The sequence below is a fragment of the Dermacentor albipictus genome, chromosome 1 (genome assembly GCF_038994185.2).
Source record: "Dermacentor albipictus isolate Rhodes 1998 colony chromosome 1, USDA_Dalb.pri_finalv2, whole genome shotgun sequence".
In the NCBI taxonomy this organism is placed as follows: Eukaryota; Metazoa; Arthropoda; class Arachnida; order Ixodida; family Ixodidae; genus Dermacentor; species Dermacentor albipictus.
The window spans coordinates 255,828,656-255,848,130 of NC_091821.1; the positions used below are offsets into that span (position 1 = coordinate 255,828,656).

The following is a 19,475-nucleotide window of genomic DNA, read 5'->3' on the forward strand; positions in this document are numbered from 1 at the left end:
AAAGCACGTTTGACCGCGCTTTGGATGACGAACCCACTCATTGTTCGAGATTGTGCACAATATAGTGCTCGTTAAAGAGTGACTGTCGAGCGGTAATTAATTAGATAAAGGACAACTCATTATATTCCTACCGCTCCGTCTGTTTTCTAAATGTTTACGGATATCCTGGGAAAGAAAAGCTGAGAGGGCTGCGGAAAGCAAGAGCATGTGAGAAGATAAAGACAATATAGTCTGCAATAGTAAGCGTTCAGCTAGCAGGAAGAACGGGCGAAAGGCACTTACGGGAAATGCGCCTATAGTCTGCGCGGTGAATTTATGGGTGCAAACAGCGCAGATAGAAGTGATATTGACCGCAACAAAACTTTCTTCTTATTCGGCAGCTTACTACCGGTTTTCGTAGTTTAGACGGCCGTAGACCAAACACCTTTCAACCCACGAAGGATTTTTCAAAAACTCAACCAAGGGCATCTGGCTCGTGGTCATACCTGCTACCGCGAAATTAGGCGACGGCCGTTGTCTGAGGAGTGCTTCCGAATCAGGGCCCGTATTCAAAAGAACATCTTAAGCTAGAATTGTTCGTAACAAAAAATTCCAACCAATCGGCAGGTATATCCGTTCAATCGAAAGGGCTCAGATCCAGACGCTTAGTGTTTGTCTAGGGCTGCGATGATGTACATCAACAGCATAAACCACTGCAATTACGCATGACTACCCAGTCCCGATTCACATTGTTATGGAAGCACTCAGAGCACACGTCAGGCATTTTGTTCACGCCCCTTTACGCTATATCTCGCCTCACTGCCGGAAGTCCGACCACGCGCCTCTTTTTGTCAAACGATACTGCCTTATCGTGTTTACCTTCCATCAGATCACACAGCTGCAGCAAGAGTTTTGTTTCCCCCTTGGTGTTTGACTCAGCCACAAGTTGGACTGACAGTACCAGGAATTCTAACGAAGGCACAGCTCTCATCACCAGAAGTAACTTTCGCTGCTTTTGCTGTGAGAACAATACAACGATAATACCCATTTGTACACTGATAGTTCAACTATATGTATATCGCGGACGGGTCTGCAGGATCACAGATTTTTCCTACGAAATTCACCGCCGGAAACTTCAAGACGTCTCACCAGACAATATCGACAGCCAAGGACCTTGCTGCTTTTCGTGGCGCACTTCGCATGATTCGCGAGGAACCCCGTCAAAATTGGAGTGTTTCCAGTGTCTCGAAGGCAGCTCTACATTGCTTGCTTTCTGCCATACACCATGGACCCTACGAAGAACTAGATCTAGAAATCCGAGAGCTCTTTCATCCGCTCGTCGAGCAAGGACACGACGTCACATTCAGTGGCACTCGAGCCATTGTGGCATAGTGAGCAACGAACATGCCGATCAAGCTACTTGATCTGCTCATGAAGAAGGCGTGCGAGAACCAATCCCGCTATAAAGAACAGACGCTGCAGCGAAGCATCGAGTGCTGTCGAAAATTGCCATACAATCGTTCTTGAACACACCTACAGTTTCCAGCACACGCGTCTGAACCTGCCGGACCCCTGCCTTAGGCTTCGTACTCTACCTGGACTATCCCGACCCGAGACAACAGTACTTTGCCGACCGTGGCTTGTCGCCGCTTTTCCAAAATCGTTTGCTTTGCGCATCAAAAGGGAAGATAGTGCAGCGTGTGACCATTGTGGCGGCGAGGAAACAAATGAACACGTTCTTTGCCGCTGTCTCCCGACACAACAAACTCAGACAGCCCCTCGCGACCGCGCTGGCCCGTCTTGACGACCATCTGCTTTCGAAGCAGACAATTCTGGAGCGCTGGCCTATATAGACGTCACACCACAAGTTGGTCAAGGAACTTTTGAAGTTTTTGCGTTGGAGCGGCCTATTAGAAACACTATAGCTCTTAAAAGCTTTTCCCATGCACCTCCTCTATTGTTTTCGTGCCTTTGTTTTATCTCTCCTCTGTTATATCCGTCTTTCATTTACCCTTCTCCTTCCCACAGTGCAGGGCAAAAACCAGAAAGTCTTCCGGTGAACCTCGCCAACTTTCTCATCCCATTTTTCTCTCGCTCTCTTTATCTCTCTCCAGCCAATCGTAATGCTGAACATATTATTAGCGTAGGCGGCTGGCCAATGGAAAATAGTACTTCCCAACGAGAAGCTTTACGAATTGGGCCTCAGGTAATTCCGTTTTTATGCTGGCATTGTACTTCGAGCGGCGTGTTTTCTGGTACGATAACTTTGTAGTTTTCTATTGGTTTTCTGCAAGTTGTTGTAGTTAGAGAATTTTTGCGACTTGTGAGCGGAGAAAATGCCTGCACTTCTCCCGTGCTTTCTCCTCTTCCTCCTGTTTGTCACGTTTCCGTATTATGCATGCTTCTTGTGCTTATGTGCACAACGTCCACGGTGCGTGCGAGGCAGGCACCTTATAAGGGACGAATCGCGATTCCTCACAGATCGCGTACTGTATGTAAGCGAAGGCTGTGTTCACAGGGGGAGGATAAACGAGCTCTTTCGGTCAACGCTCTGGGATTCGCACAACTATTACATTTGACTAGTACATTCCACGGTCTCGACTGAACTTGCGAAGCGCGATAAGCGCTTAGACCAGGGACGCAGCACTACTTTTTGTGGCTCAAATACTGTATTTCATGCTCTGGGCCGCTATCTTGTACGCGTTCAAAAAGTCGACGTTTGGTTTCGCCTCGCTTGATTGTCCTAGGCCGCACCAATATCGCGGCCTAGGCCAATCAAGGCCAATCGCGGGAGGTGAAACCGAACGTCGCTTTTCGAACGCGTACAAGATAGCAGCCCTCTGGATTCACAAAGTAGTTTGTGCACAGGAACTGCCTGCGATTGGCCGGCCACATTCACTATGAGGATGTCTCGGTGCTTATTTTTGCAAATTGCTCTAATAGAAACCCTGTCCCCTCAACGTGCTTTGTCCTTCGCATGCGATGAAAAGTGACTATTGAATTGTGGCATTTTTGCCGTTGCATGCAACGAAGGATTACAGGGGACAGGCAGTCGCGTTACTTCTGCTTCACTTAGATATATAATCCGCAGTTTGCTTTATTTGCAAAAAATTACTATATCTTTATTTGTGCCTTTTTACTGTAATATTCATCTTTTTTTTCTGCTGTAACCTGGGTGCTTAATTTGTTCTCGCGTGCTACATTTACATTATATCAACCAAGCCAACTTCTGTGCTGGCTTTTCGGCCACGCCCCTTGTATCCGTGAAGATGCAAAATAAAGCTCGATTCACACGACGCACCGAATTACGCGCGCAAGCACGACGTAGCTCATTGCCACGGAATCTCGCTGCTCACGAGGACGCCGAAGGCGACGTTTCGCGATTCGTGAAATCCGAGCCGCGTCATGCTCGTCTGTAGTGCGAATCAGCGATCCGGGCTCGTTGTGTGAATCCAACTAGGAGTAGAATTACCCCTTTGTGTGGATACAGCTTAAAACTGTTTTCCCAATGCGCACCCGTCAAGGAGGAAAACGTACGCATCCGGTCGTGGTAGCAGAGGCAGTCGACCGTGTGCTGGTGGCCCCGGTAGACGCGGGTGCATTCGCCGAACTCCATGACCCATGCTCGGGCGGTGTGGTCCGAGCTGCCCGAGTAGAGCATCTTGCTGTGCGCCTGCGCACAATGCAGTGTTCGTCGTCGTTTCACCACTCTTACAGTACAGCCAGCCGTCGCGCGAAGGTGCAATGCGACCCGAACTGCTGCGAGAAACATTGAGAGCGCTGCAAAGCTGTTCCGTGACCACGACGTTCTGCAGTGCTTAGCCAGAATGCTGAGATTTTTTATCTCGTTTATAGCTATTACATCTTTCAAAAGGTGAACGAACATTTCCGGTCACCAACACGGATTAAAGACGCCCTTTTATTGGTAGAGACTTGAGATAGGCGGTGACTAATACACCTTGGATATGGCTATTTCTGTTATTGCAGATAACGAACAAAATCATCGGTAGACGGAAAGAAATTGCTCTGGTGACAAATGCTTCAATCAGAGGGATGGCATATCCTTGTAGTAGAGAGTATGGTGAAGGACACATGCTCACACTCTCTAATCACCGTCCAAGACTGGCTACACTGAAGTGGCAAGCTCTTACTCGTTAAGCGCAGCAGTCTACGAGGCATGCAGCTTTTCCATCATAGGCGTAACACCCCGTTTTTGCTGTTAGTCCCGCATCAACTGTCGCTTTCTATTCTTATTAATTAAACTCGCTCAGTGACAATACATCTCTCCCGCCTCCTGAACGCCGAATAAAGAAATAATAAAGAAACCGAATTGCAGCGATCAAGAAAAGCGTGCAAATATCGCTTGAGGTCGCGTATATCGATGAATCCAATACCGATATGTGATGTAGGAGCGATGAGTGATTTATTGTTGGCGCACTACGATAGTCTCCTCGGTCACCTCGGCACAGCATGTCCTGTGAAAGTGTTTCATTCCGTTGACGATATTTTTGGGTTATATTTTCTGCCCGCACAAATGAAGCTACTTCTCTGTTCGACCACGTTCTTGAAAAATTCAAGAGCATTTTTCGAGGGTTGACGTTCTCAAGGGAATTCCTTGAATATGTCCAAATCCGGTTTTTTGACCTTGCACTGCACCTCCAGGAGGAGCACACGTGTTGGATGTATTCATCATGTTCCGAAAAACATCTCCCTTACACTTCCAATCAATGAAAAGTGGTGAAGTGCTCCATAGCCCTGGGGGCTCTCAGAAATGCTGATCATTCGCTATTGCCCCCACTTGATGTCCAGCAGCTTTGCTAACCAAGTACATTGGCTTAAGGCAAGTGGCTATCCAGCACAGCTGCTGTCATCCTGCACGGAAGTCTTATTGCAAGAAGGTCGTTCCCCCATGAAACCGCACGATGGGATAAAGGACATATCCAAGACTGTTGCGATCCTGTATTTACATCCACTGTGTGTTGCACCGCATCAAGAACGCCGCGGGTGTTAAGGTGGTGTTTACCGTTTCTAACAAGTTGAGACGGTTGCGCAAAAAAATCAACGATAGTCGGCGAATGCATGGACTGTGTAGTAAGCGACATACAGCCAAGCCCGTAGATTGCAATACTAATGTAGTTGATGCCATTCCAACCTCTTGCGGCTGCACTTACATAGGGCAAACGGGACGCTGCCTTAATGAACGTATACTTGAGCATGCGCACTGTGTCAAAATTAAGACTGGTAGTGTTCTTGTTCATTGTGCAAAGTGTGGCTGTTCACCTTGCCTAAAGGACACGCGTGTGCTGAGAAGATACGGCGGTCAGATGGCCAGGGAAATCTTTGAGGCCTTTTCAATTTGTGGCTTAGGAGGAATTTGCGATAGGGAATTTAAGTTCCTTAGAACTTCATCATTTTCTATTGTGTCCTTATTGTGTATTTTACATTTCTATAGTTTTACGTTTGTGATGCATGTGCAGCAGGAGTTGACTGACGATGGCTCGCCTGCCCTTTCTTCCTTTCTCTCTTTCAGCCCGTTGCAAATAGTATATATTTCTGCGCACTTTAATAAAGATATGGTTGGCAGTCAGTACTGCTCCTGTGCTCTTCTTTGTCCTTGCGTTTTTTGCCGCTGTTTAATATGAATGAGCTGTACCAACTAGCTCGCACGCAAACGCTTCCGAGTCTATGTAGTCTTGGTTTTCAACGCAACTGCGACGTAGTCGTGTGATTTGGCCTTTAAAGATGCCTTGTTTGCAATGTATGGGATGGTGGCTGGTATATTCTAGGTACTGTTGTTTGTCGAACGGTTTCCTATATAGCGTTGTCTTTATTGTCCCATCGTCAATGTATATTGTTATGTCCAGAAAGTTTATGCTCTCCGTTGAAGATTCTGATGTGAATTTTATTGTAGGGTGAAAAGAATTTAGAAAGGATACACATTTATCAAGACTGTCTTGACCATGTCCCCATATTATTAATATATCGTCTATGTATCGTAGGAATGTGTGCGGCTCTTCTGTGCAGCGCAATAGGAAATCTGTTTCTAGAGTCCCCATAAATATGTTCCTATAGGTTGGTGCAAAAGGCGTACCCATACTTGTCCCATGTATTTGTAGGTAGTAACTCTCCTCAAATTCGAAGGGGTTGTGTGTTAGAACTAATTCAAGGAGAGACAAGTAGACTTCGATAGAGTGTTGTGCATTGTGTTTAGACAGCGTTTCTTTTATTGAAGATAAACCATCGGGAATTGTAATGTTGGTGTACAGGGCCGTGACGTTTAGTGTTGCAAGAATTATGTTTTGGGGTAGTGTGCCTATAGTATTAATGTCCTCCATAATTCTCAGTACGTGGGGCGTATCTTGTACAAAGGACGGAAGTGTTTTGTGGAAAGCCACCAAGGAAGCGGTTAAGGAATGTTGAGATGGTGTCTGTGGGGATGTTGTTTGATACTATCAAGCGCCCTGCGATATTAGCGGTGAATAGTTCAGTGGGTGGAAATTTATGAATTTTTGGAAGGAGGTCGAAGCGCCCGGCATTTTTGTTGCTTGGTTTAAGAAATTTGTATTCTGACGTTTTTGTATTCTGACTAGTTTTCTAGTCTTCGTGGCAGAGAAGAGTTATTCACTGCCACGCATGGATTAATAATGCATGCCAGGCATTATTATGCGATGGCTGTCATTTATTTGTCTTTTTACGGGTAGATCTGCGTGGGGTGTGTTTCTGTTTGGCAGGTATTTTTCGCACACCTCACTTAATTCCAGCTCGGTTTCTGTTTCACTCTATGCGTGTGCAGGCGGGTGTGTGGGTGTCTGTGTGAACACTTCAGTAGTGGATTTGCTGTTGCGTACAGTTGTGTCTGTTTGTACTGCCGTTGATATCGGCTTTGGAATAATGTATGTCCCGTGGCTCATTTCACATTCCGATGTGTGTGTTTCGAGTGTTCTTGAGGTGACTGTCGAAATTGTGTTGTTCGGGGTGGCATGGTCGGCGGAGTCGGTTGGGTGGTCTCTGAGGTTGATTCAACGAATGTTTTTCTGTACTTGTCCTTAATAAAGGACTTGATGTGTCCAGAGAATGTATGTATTCCTCTGCGGTTTAGGTGGAAGCCATCCCAAGCTAGGTGTTCGGGCGGAGCTTCGTGTATTTCTGCGTAGTTCATTGTGCCAACGTTCTCGTGGAAGTGCTGTAAGTTCAAAATTAATGAGTTGAGTTTGCTGGTTTCTTCATTGTGCTTCATGAGTGCGTTAGTTTGGTGGATTAATTGGCCGTGTTTGTTTTGTAAGCAGGGAGCAACAGTTGTTACGGTTATGTGTGCGTTTGGGCGAGCGGCTTGAATTCGTAGACTCGATCGTTTCTGTGGTGCTCTGTGTGTTGAGGTTGTTTGTGCCTACATTGATAATGAAGTGTGTGGTGTCAACTGGCGTATCACAAACTAGCGGGATAATACCTGGTGTTTGCGCCCCACTCAGGTATCTTTGTACGGCGCGTGTGGGGCTGGTGGAAAGAGTTCCTTCAGGTATCTGTACTGACTGTCTCCAAGGGCTGCTACATGGGCAAAGGATAACAAGGGGCACTTACCCTGTTCGTCGCTTACTTACCCCGTCAGCACTTACCCTATCATCGTCAGCTGGCATGGGAATCCAAAATAAAAAATGGGGCTGACAGATGTAGTAGCACACTGTTTTTGCAAAACGTGAAACCAACCCAAGAAAAAGGAACAGATAAAGAAGGTGACCCGGCAAATTGAACTATTTCCTCCCGCCTGCGTTGACACGTAGGTAGAGAGACGGAATACCAAATGGCCTATAGGTGTAGGCAATATTCTGCATTTTAGGCGTACGTCTTTCAACCCACCGTGTTGACGTAGTACTTATAGTGCTCTGCTGCCACGTGCGAGCTAAAGGGTTTCATTCTCAGCCACGCAAACGACATTCCTATGGGGCATACGCGAAAAAAAAAAAAACATGTGCGTAGGCCTTGGTGCACTTCAAAGCATAGGGTTTCCTACCATAGTTACTAGAGGGAACTGCAATCATTCAGCCACCATGGGAACGATGGGAAGCACACGAGTATGTCTGATCTTCGTGCTTGTAGCTTTGTTTATTACACTTTGTATGCCTTCATTGTCGTAAATTTCAGAAAAATCTATACTTTTCGACGTGCAGAAGACGCTGCGAACACGCACACTCGCTACACTAATTGCAACGGTTCAGCTTGTCGAGGTGGGCAAATCGAAACGCGCCAAGCGTCTCAAGGCACTGGCTTGCCCGCACTAAATTCATAAGGGCGTTTTATGCAGCTTGTCAATGCATCCGTCCGTGGCGTAATGCTTTCATTATCGGGCATCGGTGCTAGATGCAATGTGCTCCAATCCTACCATCGGACAATTTAATAATGTTTATTTAATTATTTATTACACATTGCTTTGTTGAAAATGACGAGTTTACACAATGGCGAGGCCGTTTGAAGCCAGAAAGACGAAGGTTAGGCAAATCCATGTACTTCCCGTAATTTCCATGCTTCATTGTAGCTCCCGTATTCATCGCAGTTCCTGTAGCCACCAGTGTCAGAGTTCCCTCAAGTAATTATTGTATGAAACTCTATCCTTCAAGGATACCGAGCTGGTCAGAATTATTTCAAAGCACTCTACTACGGCGTCCCTCATTGTCCCGGCGTTCCTTCGGATAGTGAAAATCAATCAATCAATCTGTCCTTTTACCTCCATGTATGCAGCGGCACGTTTGATAGAAATGAAGTATAACGCGGTTTGCGTTGTCAGTGTCATCAACTCACTAGCAGGCAGACGATGGGTCCCTGGTGTCCAGTGAGCACGTGCTGGCATTCACCGCTGCGAACGTGCCAGCTTCGTATTACACCATCGGCGCCGCCCGTGAACATGTAGACTCCTTCAGCGTCCACCTCCATGGCGTTGATTGGCGCTGTGTGGCCTCGTAGAATCTGCAATGTGGCCGCGACTTGACTGTGGGTGAACGGCAGCCTGCACAGATCCATTTCAAGTCCCAAGACTTCGGCCCGGGAATCAAATAATTTTTTTCTTTAATTTTTACTGTGAGCTGGGCAAGGTGAAAAGGAAATGAAAGTGGCAGAAAACAGAACGTCGCCGCCGCTGGCAGTTGAAAACAGGAAATCAAAATCATGGCGGGCACGATGATCAATCAATCAGTCAATCAATCAATCAATCAATCAATCAATCAATCAATCAATCAATCAATCAATCAAATCAATCAATCAATCAATCAATCAATCAATCAATCAATCAATCAATCAATCAATCAATCACCATAAAGTAAACCCATCGCCGTCGGATCATGTAACAGTGCAGTAAGAGAAGCAGAGAAATGAACAAGGAAAATGGCGGCATACATGCCTTTGTCTTAATTGCCACGGGTTGTCTCCTCACATGTAACCGCATCACGCAATCCTTAAAAAAAAGGAAAATAAGAAGTCGGTGGGTTGCACTAGACAGGAGAGGAATTTAGGATTTTACCGCGCTTTTAGCCTGGTATAGCTGAGTCTGCGTTCGAGAAGATAAGCAGGTTAACAGAATCGTGTGACGTGCTTGCTGCTGCGAGGCAGGCTCAAGGCTTTTCATCCCTACTGCCAACGGGACAACGCTACAGTGCTTGACTGCGAAAATGTGTAGCTTGAGTGTTTATTGGTTTTTCTCTCGAGACACTCACGACTTTTATGGTCGTCCAAACGCTCGTACGCTTCCCTGTGCATTCGTGGCTGATGCCTGCCATCAGCGTGGCGAGCCCACAAGCTCCGTAGCACGACCCAATAACGTCAATTCGATGGAGCGTGGTGTCAGCCGCCGCGGTAATTGCTCGCGTCGACGACGGAGGGGGTCCGAAGAAAAGCGCGGCCGCCTGCGGTTCCGCGCACGCCCTCCGGCGGCCCGCGTGTCCGGTGCCCCCATCCGGCCATTCCTAACCGTCTTCCGCAGGAAGCTTCCGTTCCCGACGCAGGCTGTTTCGATCCGCCAGTGCAGAGCAGCCAGGGCAGCGCTGATTTGCGCGTGTGCCGCACGACGTCTTCTAACGGCAGCCCTTGCGTTACTGCTGGTGTCTCGCGCGTTGCCGCAATTGATCTCGCAGCGCAACGTGTGGACAGCTGTGGCAAAAAGGTTGCGATTCGGGGAATAGCCGTGTTTTTCGGCTTAATGTTTCGGTATAAATTTAACTGCTCAGTTGCCGGTGCGCTCTCCGTCCACAAGTCTGTACCAGATGACCCATGTCCCGACGTGGCAGGAAGGGGTTTGCAGGGGAGAGGAGCCGTTGATTTGTGGCTGCCTGTCCGAAAGAGGCATTCAACCCCGAGGAAGCGGGTCATCGCCGCAGACATCTTCCTGCCGTGAATAACACGCCCTAGCCGGTGAAATATTGCGCCCCCTGGTGTCGAGGGCGCCGTGCGCAATCTGCCGCAGTGCGACTTGCAAAAGGCTAGCCTGCGTACACGCAAAGTTTCGTGCAGCCTCCGGCAAGAATCGTTCTACAGTTCCCATGGGTGTATACAGCGGGCTGAAAAAAAAAGAAAAGAAAGAAAGGAAAAAGTGCGGCGCGTCGTATATATATGGTAAAAAAGACGTACAGCAGAGGCTGGGGCACGACATTTTTCTTCAGGGTTTGGTTTCTTTAAAGTACGCCATGTCCGAACCATTGGCGTAGAGAGAAATTTTTTCGGCGGAGGGCACCACCTAAGCACGGGGCGGGGATGGTGAGGGGGACAGGGGATGTTGGGCAGGCCGTACGCCACTGGTCCGAACAAAGATCGTCCTCTTCAAATTCTCAGTAGTAGCAATAATATCAATAATAATAATAATAATAATAATAATAATAATAATAATAATAATAATAATGTTTATTTAACGTGCCCAGGAAGAACATTATGGTCGGAGTGCTGGCGCACCCATGCATTAAAATCAAAAGTCGAATAAAAAAACACTGCAGGCGAATAACAAGATATCGGTGACCTTAGGAACATCACCCAAGGTCACCGGTGTGCTATTTTTGAGGAGAAATTGGCAAGAAAACCCTGTTTCGTGACGGACGCCGGTGCCGTAATGGTGACCCCTTACAAAAATGAGTTTAGACTGTCTATAGAAAGTCTATAGACTTTTTTAGAGACGACCTTGCCTTTCTATAGATTTGGTCTTTTGTTGATACAGTCTAAGGCTGTCTATCGACGAAAGTCCATAAGGTTTCTATTTGTTTTCGTCTATTCACATTATATAGATGGTCTACAGAAAAATGTCGATATGATGCTTGTTTCGTTTTGTCTACTTCCGCCCTATAGATTACCTGCAGACAAAATTCGATGTAGTCTTCATTTAGCCTTATAGATTCGTTGTCGATAGACGAGAGTTGGTAAGGTGTTGATTATTTTTGTGTATTCCCAGTCTAAGTAGTTCTTCACACACACACACACACACTATATATATATATATATATATATATATATATATATATATATATATATATATATATATATATATATATATATATATATATATCGCTACACGACTGGCCGCTCGAGGCACATTGCGTGTAATCGCGGATCGCGGGCTTCTTCACGATCGGAAAAACACGTCTATGGAGCACGTGTTGAGCAACAGGAAGCTGTATCGGGAGTTTCACATCTGACTCGACAATCTTCCCATTGAGACTTCTCATCTAATTATAGTAATTGAGAAATTCATTGACACTATTAATCTAATCAGGGGGAATGCAAAAAGATAATCCGAGTATCTCTAAGCGACGGCAAACAACATTACCTAGGTTCTTTCCAGCTACGTAGAATTTGCATATCTTAATGTCTGGCTCAAATTAAGTGAAACACCCTGTATGTTTCTTTGCAATTCGAATTATCCTCCACGGTTTCCTACATCACCGCCGCTGAAGGCCATAGGGTGGGACATCCCCAAAGGTCACGTTAACTTGTACTAACAGCCCGTATACAGATTGTGGTAAGGCGAGAGATGAACTAGAAAACAGCCGATACTGTAAAATTCTTATTGCTTCAAGTTTACATGCCGCCTATAGATGGACTATAGACAAAAATCGTTAATCTCTGTCCGACCCGTTTACACTGTAACCAAGCGCAGGTACCGGTGGATAATACGGATCTAAGTTTAATATAAACCACTTAAGTTGTATGCTGCTGAGATTGCTGTAGAGCCGATTTGTACACTTTAGTATACACATAGTGTATACCTCCGAATTTGTTGGCCACATGATATGATCTACCTGGTCGCTCTCGGCAATCCCAAGGCAGTCTTCACATTTGTCATAGCATCACTTTTGCGGCAGTAGAATGAAGAAAACAAAACGCCTATCCAATCGCGATAATAGTTATTATCAACGCCAACTTTTACTTCAAGCGGGTTCCAAATATGCATCAAGCTAACAACACAGAGACTCGTAATGTTTGAAGCAGACAACGCAGACTTTGCGAGTGTGCGATGAACCGATGTCGCGCATGTGGTGTGCGCATTGTGTGTCGTCAGAATCTCATATACCTTTCACGTTGTCCTCATATCTCGGCTGCATCACTAACATCGGGTGGTTTTTCGTTGGCTGATATCCTGCACTATAACCTCATCAAAGTTTCTCATTCACTTAAAATATGTGCCAAATTATCTGAGTCCACACAGTATTTCCCAGGCGGTATGCCTGTACGGCTACGCATATGAGTGCGCCATTGCTGTACTGTGTACTTTGACCTATCATCGGAACAGAAACATTTGTGTGGTACGCTGGAAGATATGCTACAAATGCACTGTATTACTCATCGTCGTTGGCGATAATGCAAGCCTCTGAAGGGCCCTGTAACGGCTTTTATAAACAGCGCAGTCATCCAAGTGTGCATTCCAGTTCCATACGATTGCCCACAGCGTTTGTAATAAAACTTGCCAGCGCATTTCCTTTATAAAAAAAAGAAGAAAAAATGGAAAAATAAGAAAAATAGAAAGAAAGAGAGAGAGAAAGAGAAAAAAAAATGAAAAAGGAAAAGATAGGAGAAAGAGAAAGAAAGAGAGAAAGAGAGAGAGAGAAAGAGAAAGAAAAGGAAAAAGGAAAAGGCACTCGGTCTCCTCGGAGCACGCACGCACCCGGCGCCCTGAGCTCCTGCGCATGCGCAATGGCGGTGCGCCATCTGTCCGCGTCAATTTGAATTCTCAATGAGTGCGCCAGGCACGTAAACGCTTGTAGCGGTGTGCGGTGTCTGCCTGAACGTTGGTTTCTGTGTATGCGTGTCTTCTTTGTGGCATCACACGTCAACTACACTGAACGGTAAGTTTAAGCAAAGATGTTTTGCGTCAATGGATCATGATTAGGTAAGCGCATTTCGTAGCGCGAACCAGCTGCATGTAGCGCACGCGACTCGGGCATAGTATCGGTTTCTCATTTTCATGATTTGATAACGCGCTCTTGTTCTCACTTCTACTATACGTAATGTCTTACGGCAAGCGATCGCTCACGCTTGTTGATTTTATCGTCATAGTTGATGTGCGTAAAAACGGATTAAAGCCCTCCCTTATGTATTGCCTCCGGGCCTTTGGGGTGAGAAATAAATGAAATGAAATGAACTTATTTGATTTCAACGTCAGCGTGTATCTCGTCACTACGGAATTCAACGGCCTCCTCACGATTCCGCTTCGTCTTCGGTGTGGGTACTTCATCGTCCTCCGACATGCTCCACTTACCTAGCCAGGGGCAGTATAGCTCTTTTGAATGCCGGAAGCTGGTACTGACAATATCTCTGATGTGCCGTAGCAGGCCCAGGCTTCGTTTTCTATCTCAGCCGGTGGTTCAGATTTTTTTTTTGCTTGGTTTTGTTACACTGTCACGGTGTGGCAGCAGATGATCGCAACCCTATGTATTGAGGAAAGTTCTCGAACATTTTAGGAAGGGTCCGCGCGTGCGTTCCAATCTATGATGCCATGGAAGGCTGTGAGCGATTCTGGATGCGCAGAGTCGCGTACCGTAGCAAGCGAGCGTGCCAGATGCCCCTTTGCAGCTGCACCCATAGATCCACGCTGGTGCGATACAAACAACCTGAGCAGCGTGCGGCTGCCACTCTACGTTTAAAACAGGGTGGGCTTCTTCGGAAACCACGTAGTACAGCCGTCTTTCCCTTACGGAAAGAAAATAGATCGAAAAAGCCCTACGTTATCCTGTGACAATGGTTCATTAAACATCATGCTAGTGGCCGAGCCTTCTGCAAGTGTCGGCCTTCTTTTGGTGGCTGGGACAGCACATGCCTCGGCAATACTGGTCCGATAGGACATTGAAAAGACGCCGCCTCCGACGGTCGGCCGACTAGTCAGCCCACCATGTCGCTGATAGATCATTTTATCATACTATAGGCTGACCAAGGCGCAACCGACGAGCCCTCGTCGTCGTAGCGTGACGAGCTTTCGTGCCGACGACTCCGACAAAACCAATCTGCCCACCATCGTTCGACCGATCCCCGTGCGATAGGCCTCTGAGCGAACCGACAACGCAATAGCCACAGTGCCTGAATTTGTATGTATGTTTATTCGCGCATAAAAATGAGTCGGAGCATGCTTCTACAATTGAAATGCACAAACTTCAGCCCACCCAAGCCGTCCAAATTAACTTATAGCCAATGTGGATCTCGTTCAGCGAAGGTTTAGTCCTATACGGTAGCCGACGAGTTCGCGCACCCGCTGCTGATGGAGCTGAGCAAAAAGTAAGCAGCTAGGACGAAGGAAACTACTTTTATGGTTCAGTTTTGCTCTGGTCACTTGAAATAAAGCACTGCTCATTTCGTTGTATGGCGCGCGTACAATAAACGGGAAGCGGCAACACAGCGCGGTACCGACATCGGTGTATGCGTCACACTTCGGTGGCTGTCACTTGCACTCGCGACACGCCGGCGCGTACCCTGCGTATACGTATACATTGTACTACGATGTCTCTATGCGTTGTTATGCTCACACATTTCTTAATTCCCTAGGTGCACTGTCTACCTCTTATGTCAAACGCAAAACAAGTGAGGGTGCCTATACGGTATACAGCGGCGTGGAAAGTCGCCTCGCTGAGTTCCCAATAACGGAGTGAGCACTGGCGTCCGCATTTTCTTGAGAAAATTACACGCGCTATAAATGAGCACTTATACGGGCACAACTTCCTCTAACAATGTTTTCGTAATGCCCAAACTGTTAAGTATGATGAAGTTAATGTAATGAGCATAATCAGCGATGTAGTATAAGAGCCTCTACTATATGGTTTTCCGGTCGCCGTTCTTAGTGGGGCTTGGCTGCTCATATCGACTCGCTTCAGGGTGACTGTACGCGGCTCATATGCGTAAATATGTATGTTTTGCAACGTTTTGACATTTGTATTAGCGCTGCACTGTTTTCAATATATTTTAAGTCGGCGTGGGAGATTACTCGAAGTTTCGAATACGCATCGTATAGTACACACTAAGTATTCATATTCGAAAAGGAAGTATTTGGTATTTTCGAATATCGAGACTCACCAAATGTTTTGCAACAAGCGAATGTTTAAGTCTGGTTACTGTTCTCCATCTCCCAAATAATATATCGCAGATTATCAGAAGTGAAACAATCACTTAAGTTCTCGAAGCAACGCAGAAATAGAATGGGCAAGGCCAGCTTTGTTAGCGGCTTCCCAGCAGAAGCTTACAATGAGAGGCGTGATTTTTGCTTGCATAGACTGTCATTTAGTGTGCTTGACAGTCATCACCATTCACGCAGTAACCTGTCATGTTTCCTTTGCAAGGGGTCCTTTTACGTGTGTTTGTGTGCTCAGTGGCTATGGTGATGGGTTGCTGAGCACGAGGTCGCGGGATCGAATCCCGGCCACGGCGGCCGCATTTCGATGGGGGCCAAATGCGAAAACACCCTTGTACTTAGATTTAGGTGCACGTTGAAGAAACCTAGGTGGACAAAATTTCCGGAGTCCTCCACTACGGCGTGCCTCATAATCAGAAAGTGGTCTTGGCACCTAAAACCCCATAATTTAATGTTAATTTTTACGTGTGTTTGTGACCCACAAGAGCTTCGGCAACTTTTCCCCCGCACAACTATTTATCTTTTTTTGGTAACCATTTATTAGTCTTTTTAGAAAGCTAGTCATATATGGCAGCCATTCATTCTTGGAGAGCTTGCTTGAAATCAGGCCTTAAACTTTTGAGAAGCTATTCGTGAGTACCGTGAACCACGAAAGACGGGACAATTCGAGGCGAGACAGGACAAGCACACAAGCAGACATGAACACATCTCATTGGATGACCGCGGAAACTCGCTGTCGAAACACTGGAGTGAGGAAGCGCGGCAGCAGCAGCGAGCGAATTGACCTGCGCGCTTTGCATCGCATCAACGCGAACTATAAGCTGCCAAAAAGCATGCGGGGGACACAGCGCTTGTCCTGTATGTCTCGCCTCGCATTGTCCCGTCTTTCGCGCTTCACCGTACTCAAATATGCATCACCAACTGGCCCAAAATTCTATTTTATTCTTGCAGTTTTTTTAATGACGATTACAATCTTGTGTTTCAAAGCGATATTTTTTTGCACTATAGTCAGCACAGGCATGGTACCTAACTAGACCGAAATAAATATTTCTGCTGTAACCTACGCGCTTGCATTTGACTATTTAATATTCGATTTGGTATTCGATACTTGCTATTCGTATTCGAAAAAAGTTTATATTCGCCCACATTCAATTTTAAGCAAACGATGAGCGGTGGCCATATATGCCGATGTCAACAAAAGCACCGCTCTGCATCTAAATCGGTAATCAGAGATGGAAAGCTGCGCTGTAAGGTTTCTTCAAGCGAATAAGCGAATATGCCAAATGTCTCATAGAGAATGGGTAAAACGAATAAAAAAGGCGAGCTGCACGTACAGAAATCAGTGACAACAAATTTCATGGCAGCCGCGTCGGTAATGCCGAAATCGGTGGGTTGTTTTTATCGACCACTCTGTTTGAACAAGAGCGCGGCCAGGACTACTCACTCAGTAATCAGTCAACGCTAAATAGCTTTCGGGAACGACATGTTGGCCTCTGGGGACACAGCATTAATTAATCGCGATCAAGGAACCGGATAACTGACGCACATTCAACATTGTGGTCACGCGTATACACACAAATCACGGGCCGTAGTTTTGTAGCGATGCCTTCCACTCGATTTTACGCCTCCCTTTTTATTCAGCGTTCAATGGCCAGCTGACCCCAACAATGACGCTGGCGGAGCGCCGCTCTGACCACTGACGAAGCGCAAAAAGCGCGAAAAGGAGTAGCATCGGACATCCTATGCAACATGCTAGAAATACCGATAAGTGGATAATCACACACTGTGGAACTAACTACGGCATAAAGAGGCTCCGAAATTGTTTCCCTAGAATGATCATTACCGGAAATCTTCAATCGATATCGCAAACTTCAGTTTCACAGAATTAGCGATGCTATTTACTGGTTAAAACAAGTGACACGAGTGACATGTGTGTTATCGCTGACATTTCCAGTCTACACCAAATCTCGCCTATAATGTTTCTTCATGGGCTTCCATCGTATGTCTATGGTTATTATATTTCTTTCTTTTTTCATGTCGCAGTGTAAAGCTGTGGTGTTCTTCCAGGCAGGCAGGAACCAGGCGGTTGCAGGGACAGTACGCAAAGGGAATTGATTTATTCCATTGACAAGGGGTGCGATCTTGTACGCGTTCCAAAATTGAACGGAGGCGGTTCGTTCTTTACGTCACGAAATAGGCGCTATGTTCCGTTCCGTTCGTCCGATAGCAGGCGACACGGAATGACTGACAGCAGATATCACGTCACAATTGACGTCACGGCGTTCGGCACGGTTAAAATTGACGAATCATATTTGGCTCGGTGGAACGAACCGCCTCCGTTCTATTTTGGAACGCGTACAAGATCGCACACAAGGTGACTGGCGAGCACCAGCACAGCTGGGCCGCCGACTGTGATAAGCTGGGAAGAAGTGCGCCGGCTACGCTCGGCGCCGCGGTATATAAGCTCTTATCAAAGGGGCGTGTCGCAGTAGCGCACGTGTAGGTTATCGGTAGACGTGCAGCCACTACAAAAGCGTGTTCTAGCAAAGTGTTCACCTGTTTTATTCGTCTCATTTATTGACTATATTGTTTCTGTGGCTGCCAAAGAAAAAAAAAAGGAAAATAAAATCTGGACCAAGGATTTCCTCATGCCATGAAGTATACGGCCTTCTCCCTTGGCTCCATTCACAATGTGTACTTGAAGCACAAATAAAATGAATGAATGACTGAAAAGGCGACGCTACGAAATCGCGGCCCAGGATAAAGCCTCGGCACCCTTCCAAAACGTTTCCGACTAAGTGCAGCAGAGGGCAGTACAGGAAAATAAAAAAAAATATGCGGACAGAATCGATGTAAACGAAGCTTTCTGTGCTGTTTGATTTGATTGACGATAATTAGTGGTGATGTTGACGGCGATGATGTAATTTCTTCAGCATTTGGTCCAATATGATAGTGGTCAGACGATATTAAACGTTACCTTGTCTGCACCACTGCTGTTTGTCTGCGCAGTACACAGAAAACACAGGAAGGCATGTTTCCTTGAGGCGTTGTTGTGCGTCATTGTTCATAATCTTCGAGAGGGTTGGACATTATCGTTGCCTATCATTGCACGTCGCATCGTGGCAAAAGTGGTAAATGTTAATTGAATTGTGGGGCTGTACGTGACCAAACCACGATCGGATTATGAGGCGCGCCATAGTGGCGGACTCTGGATTAATTTTGACACCCTGGTGTTCTTTTACGTGCACCTAAATCTAAGTGCACTAGTGTTTTCGTATTTCGCTCCCGCTGAAATGCGGCTGCCATGGTCAGGATTAAATCCGTGGCCTCGAGCAATACGATGGCCGTCAAGCTACCGCTTCGGGCACAGAAAGGCTGATTAGACGTGCGACCGCTTCCGCAGTGTCGCCTATACCCTACGCTGTTTTAATGCGGCTTTGCATCTGCACGCGGTACGTCATTTGTCAGCTTGACAAATGTGCATGGTATTCTTTTTTCAGATATAGCAGAAGCGTACCGTACCGTACCTTCAGTTTGCCCGCAACCGCTTTTCTTTTCCCTCTCTCGCCCTTTTTCCCTGCATGGGAACTGCGAGAGAGGCAAAGATGTTATGCACTCGTTTAGAGTCTACGTTGGTTCTACCCATTGTCTGCCTCCTCTCCCCCTCCTCCTTACAGTTCTATCCACGTCCCCTTTAGAATTACACGTTAGTAGCAAGGTAAGCGTTGAAGTTGCTGCAATGCTTTTGAGAGGGGTCACGGATAATTACAGCTGTCAAGAGGCTAATGTGGCAAAACCCAGGGAGCTCCAGAGGACATTGTGGACATGCCACGCGATGGAAAGGTCCAAACGAGTTTCTCGCGTCAACTTTCCTCTCTGCCGTGTTACTGCCATGTACGTTCTGAACCACCCTCGA

General features: G+C 46.4%; 1 protein-coding gene across 2 annotated transcripts in view; it reads right to left on the reverse strand.

Annotated features, from left to right (window-relative positions):
• The window catches only part of LOC135901692 (WD repeat-containing protein 86-like), a 112,471-nt gene that overhangs the window by 38,167 nt on the left and 54,829 nt on the right, over positions 1–19,475 (reverse strand). For both annotated transcript variants that reach the window (XM_065431542.2, XM_070531178.1), the window contains 2 exons: positions 8,773–8,937; positions 3,517–3,652 (listed from right to left, as the gene is read on the reverse strand). In XM_065431542.2, the coding sequence (XP_065287614.1) occupies positions 3,517–3,652; positions 8,773–8,937 (301 nt within the window). The remainder of the gene's footprint in view (positions 1–3,516; positions 3,653–8,772; positions 8,938–19,475) is intronic.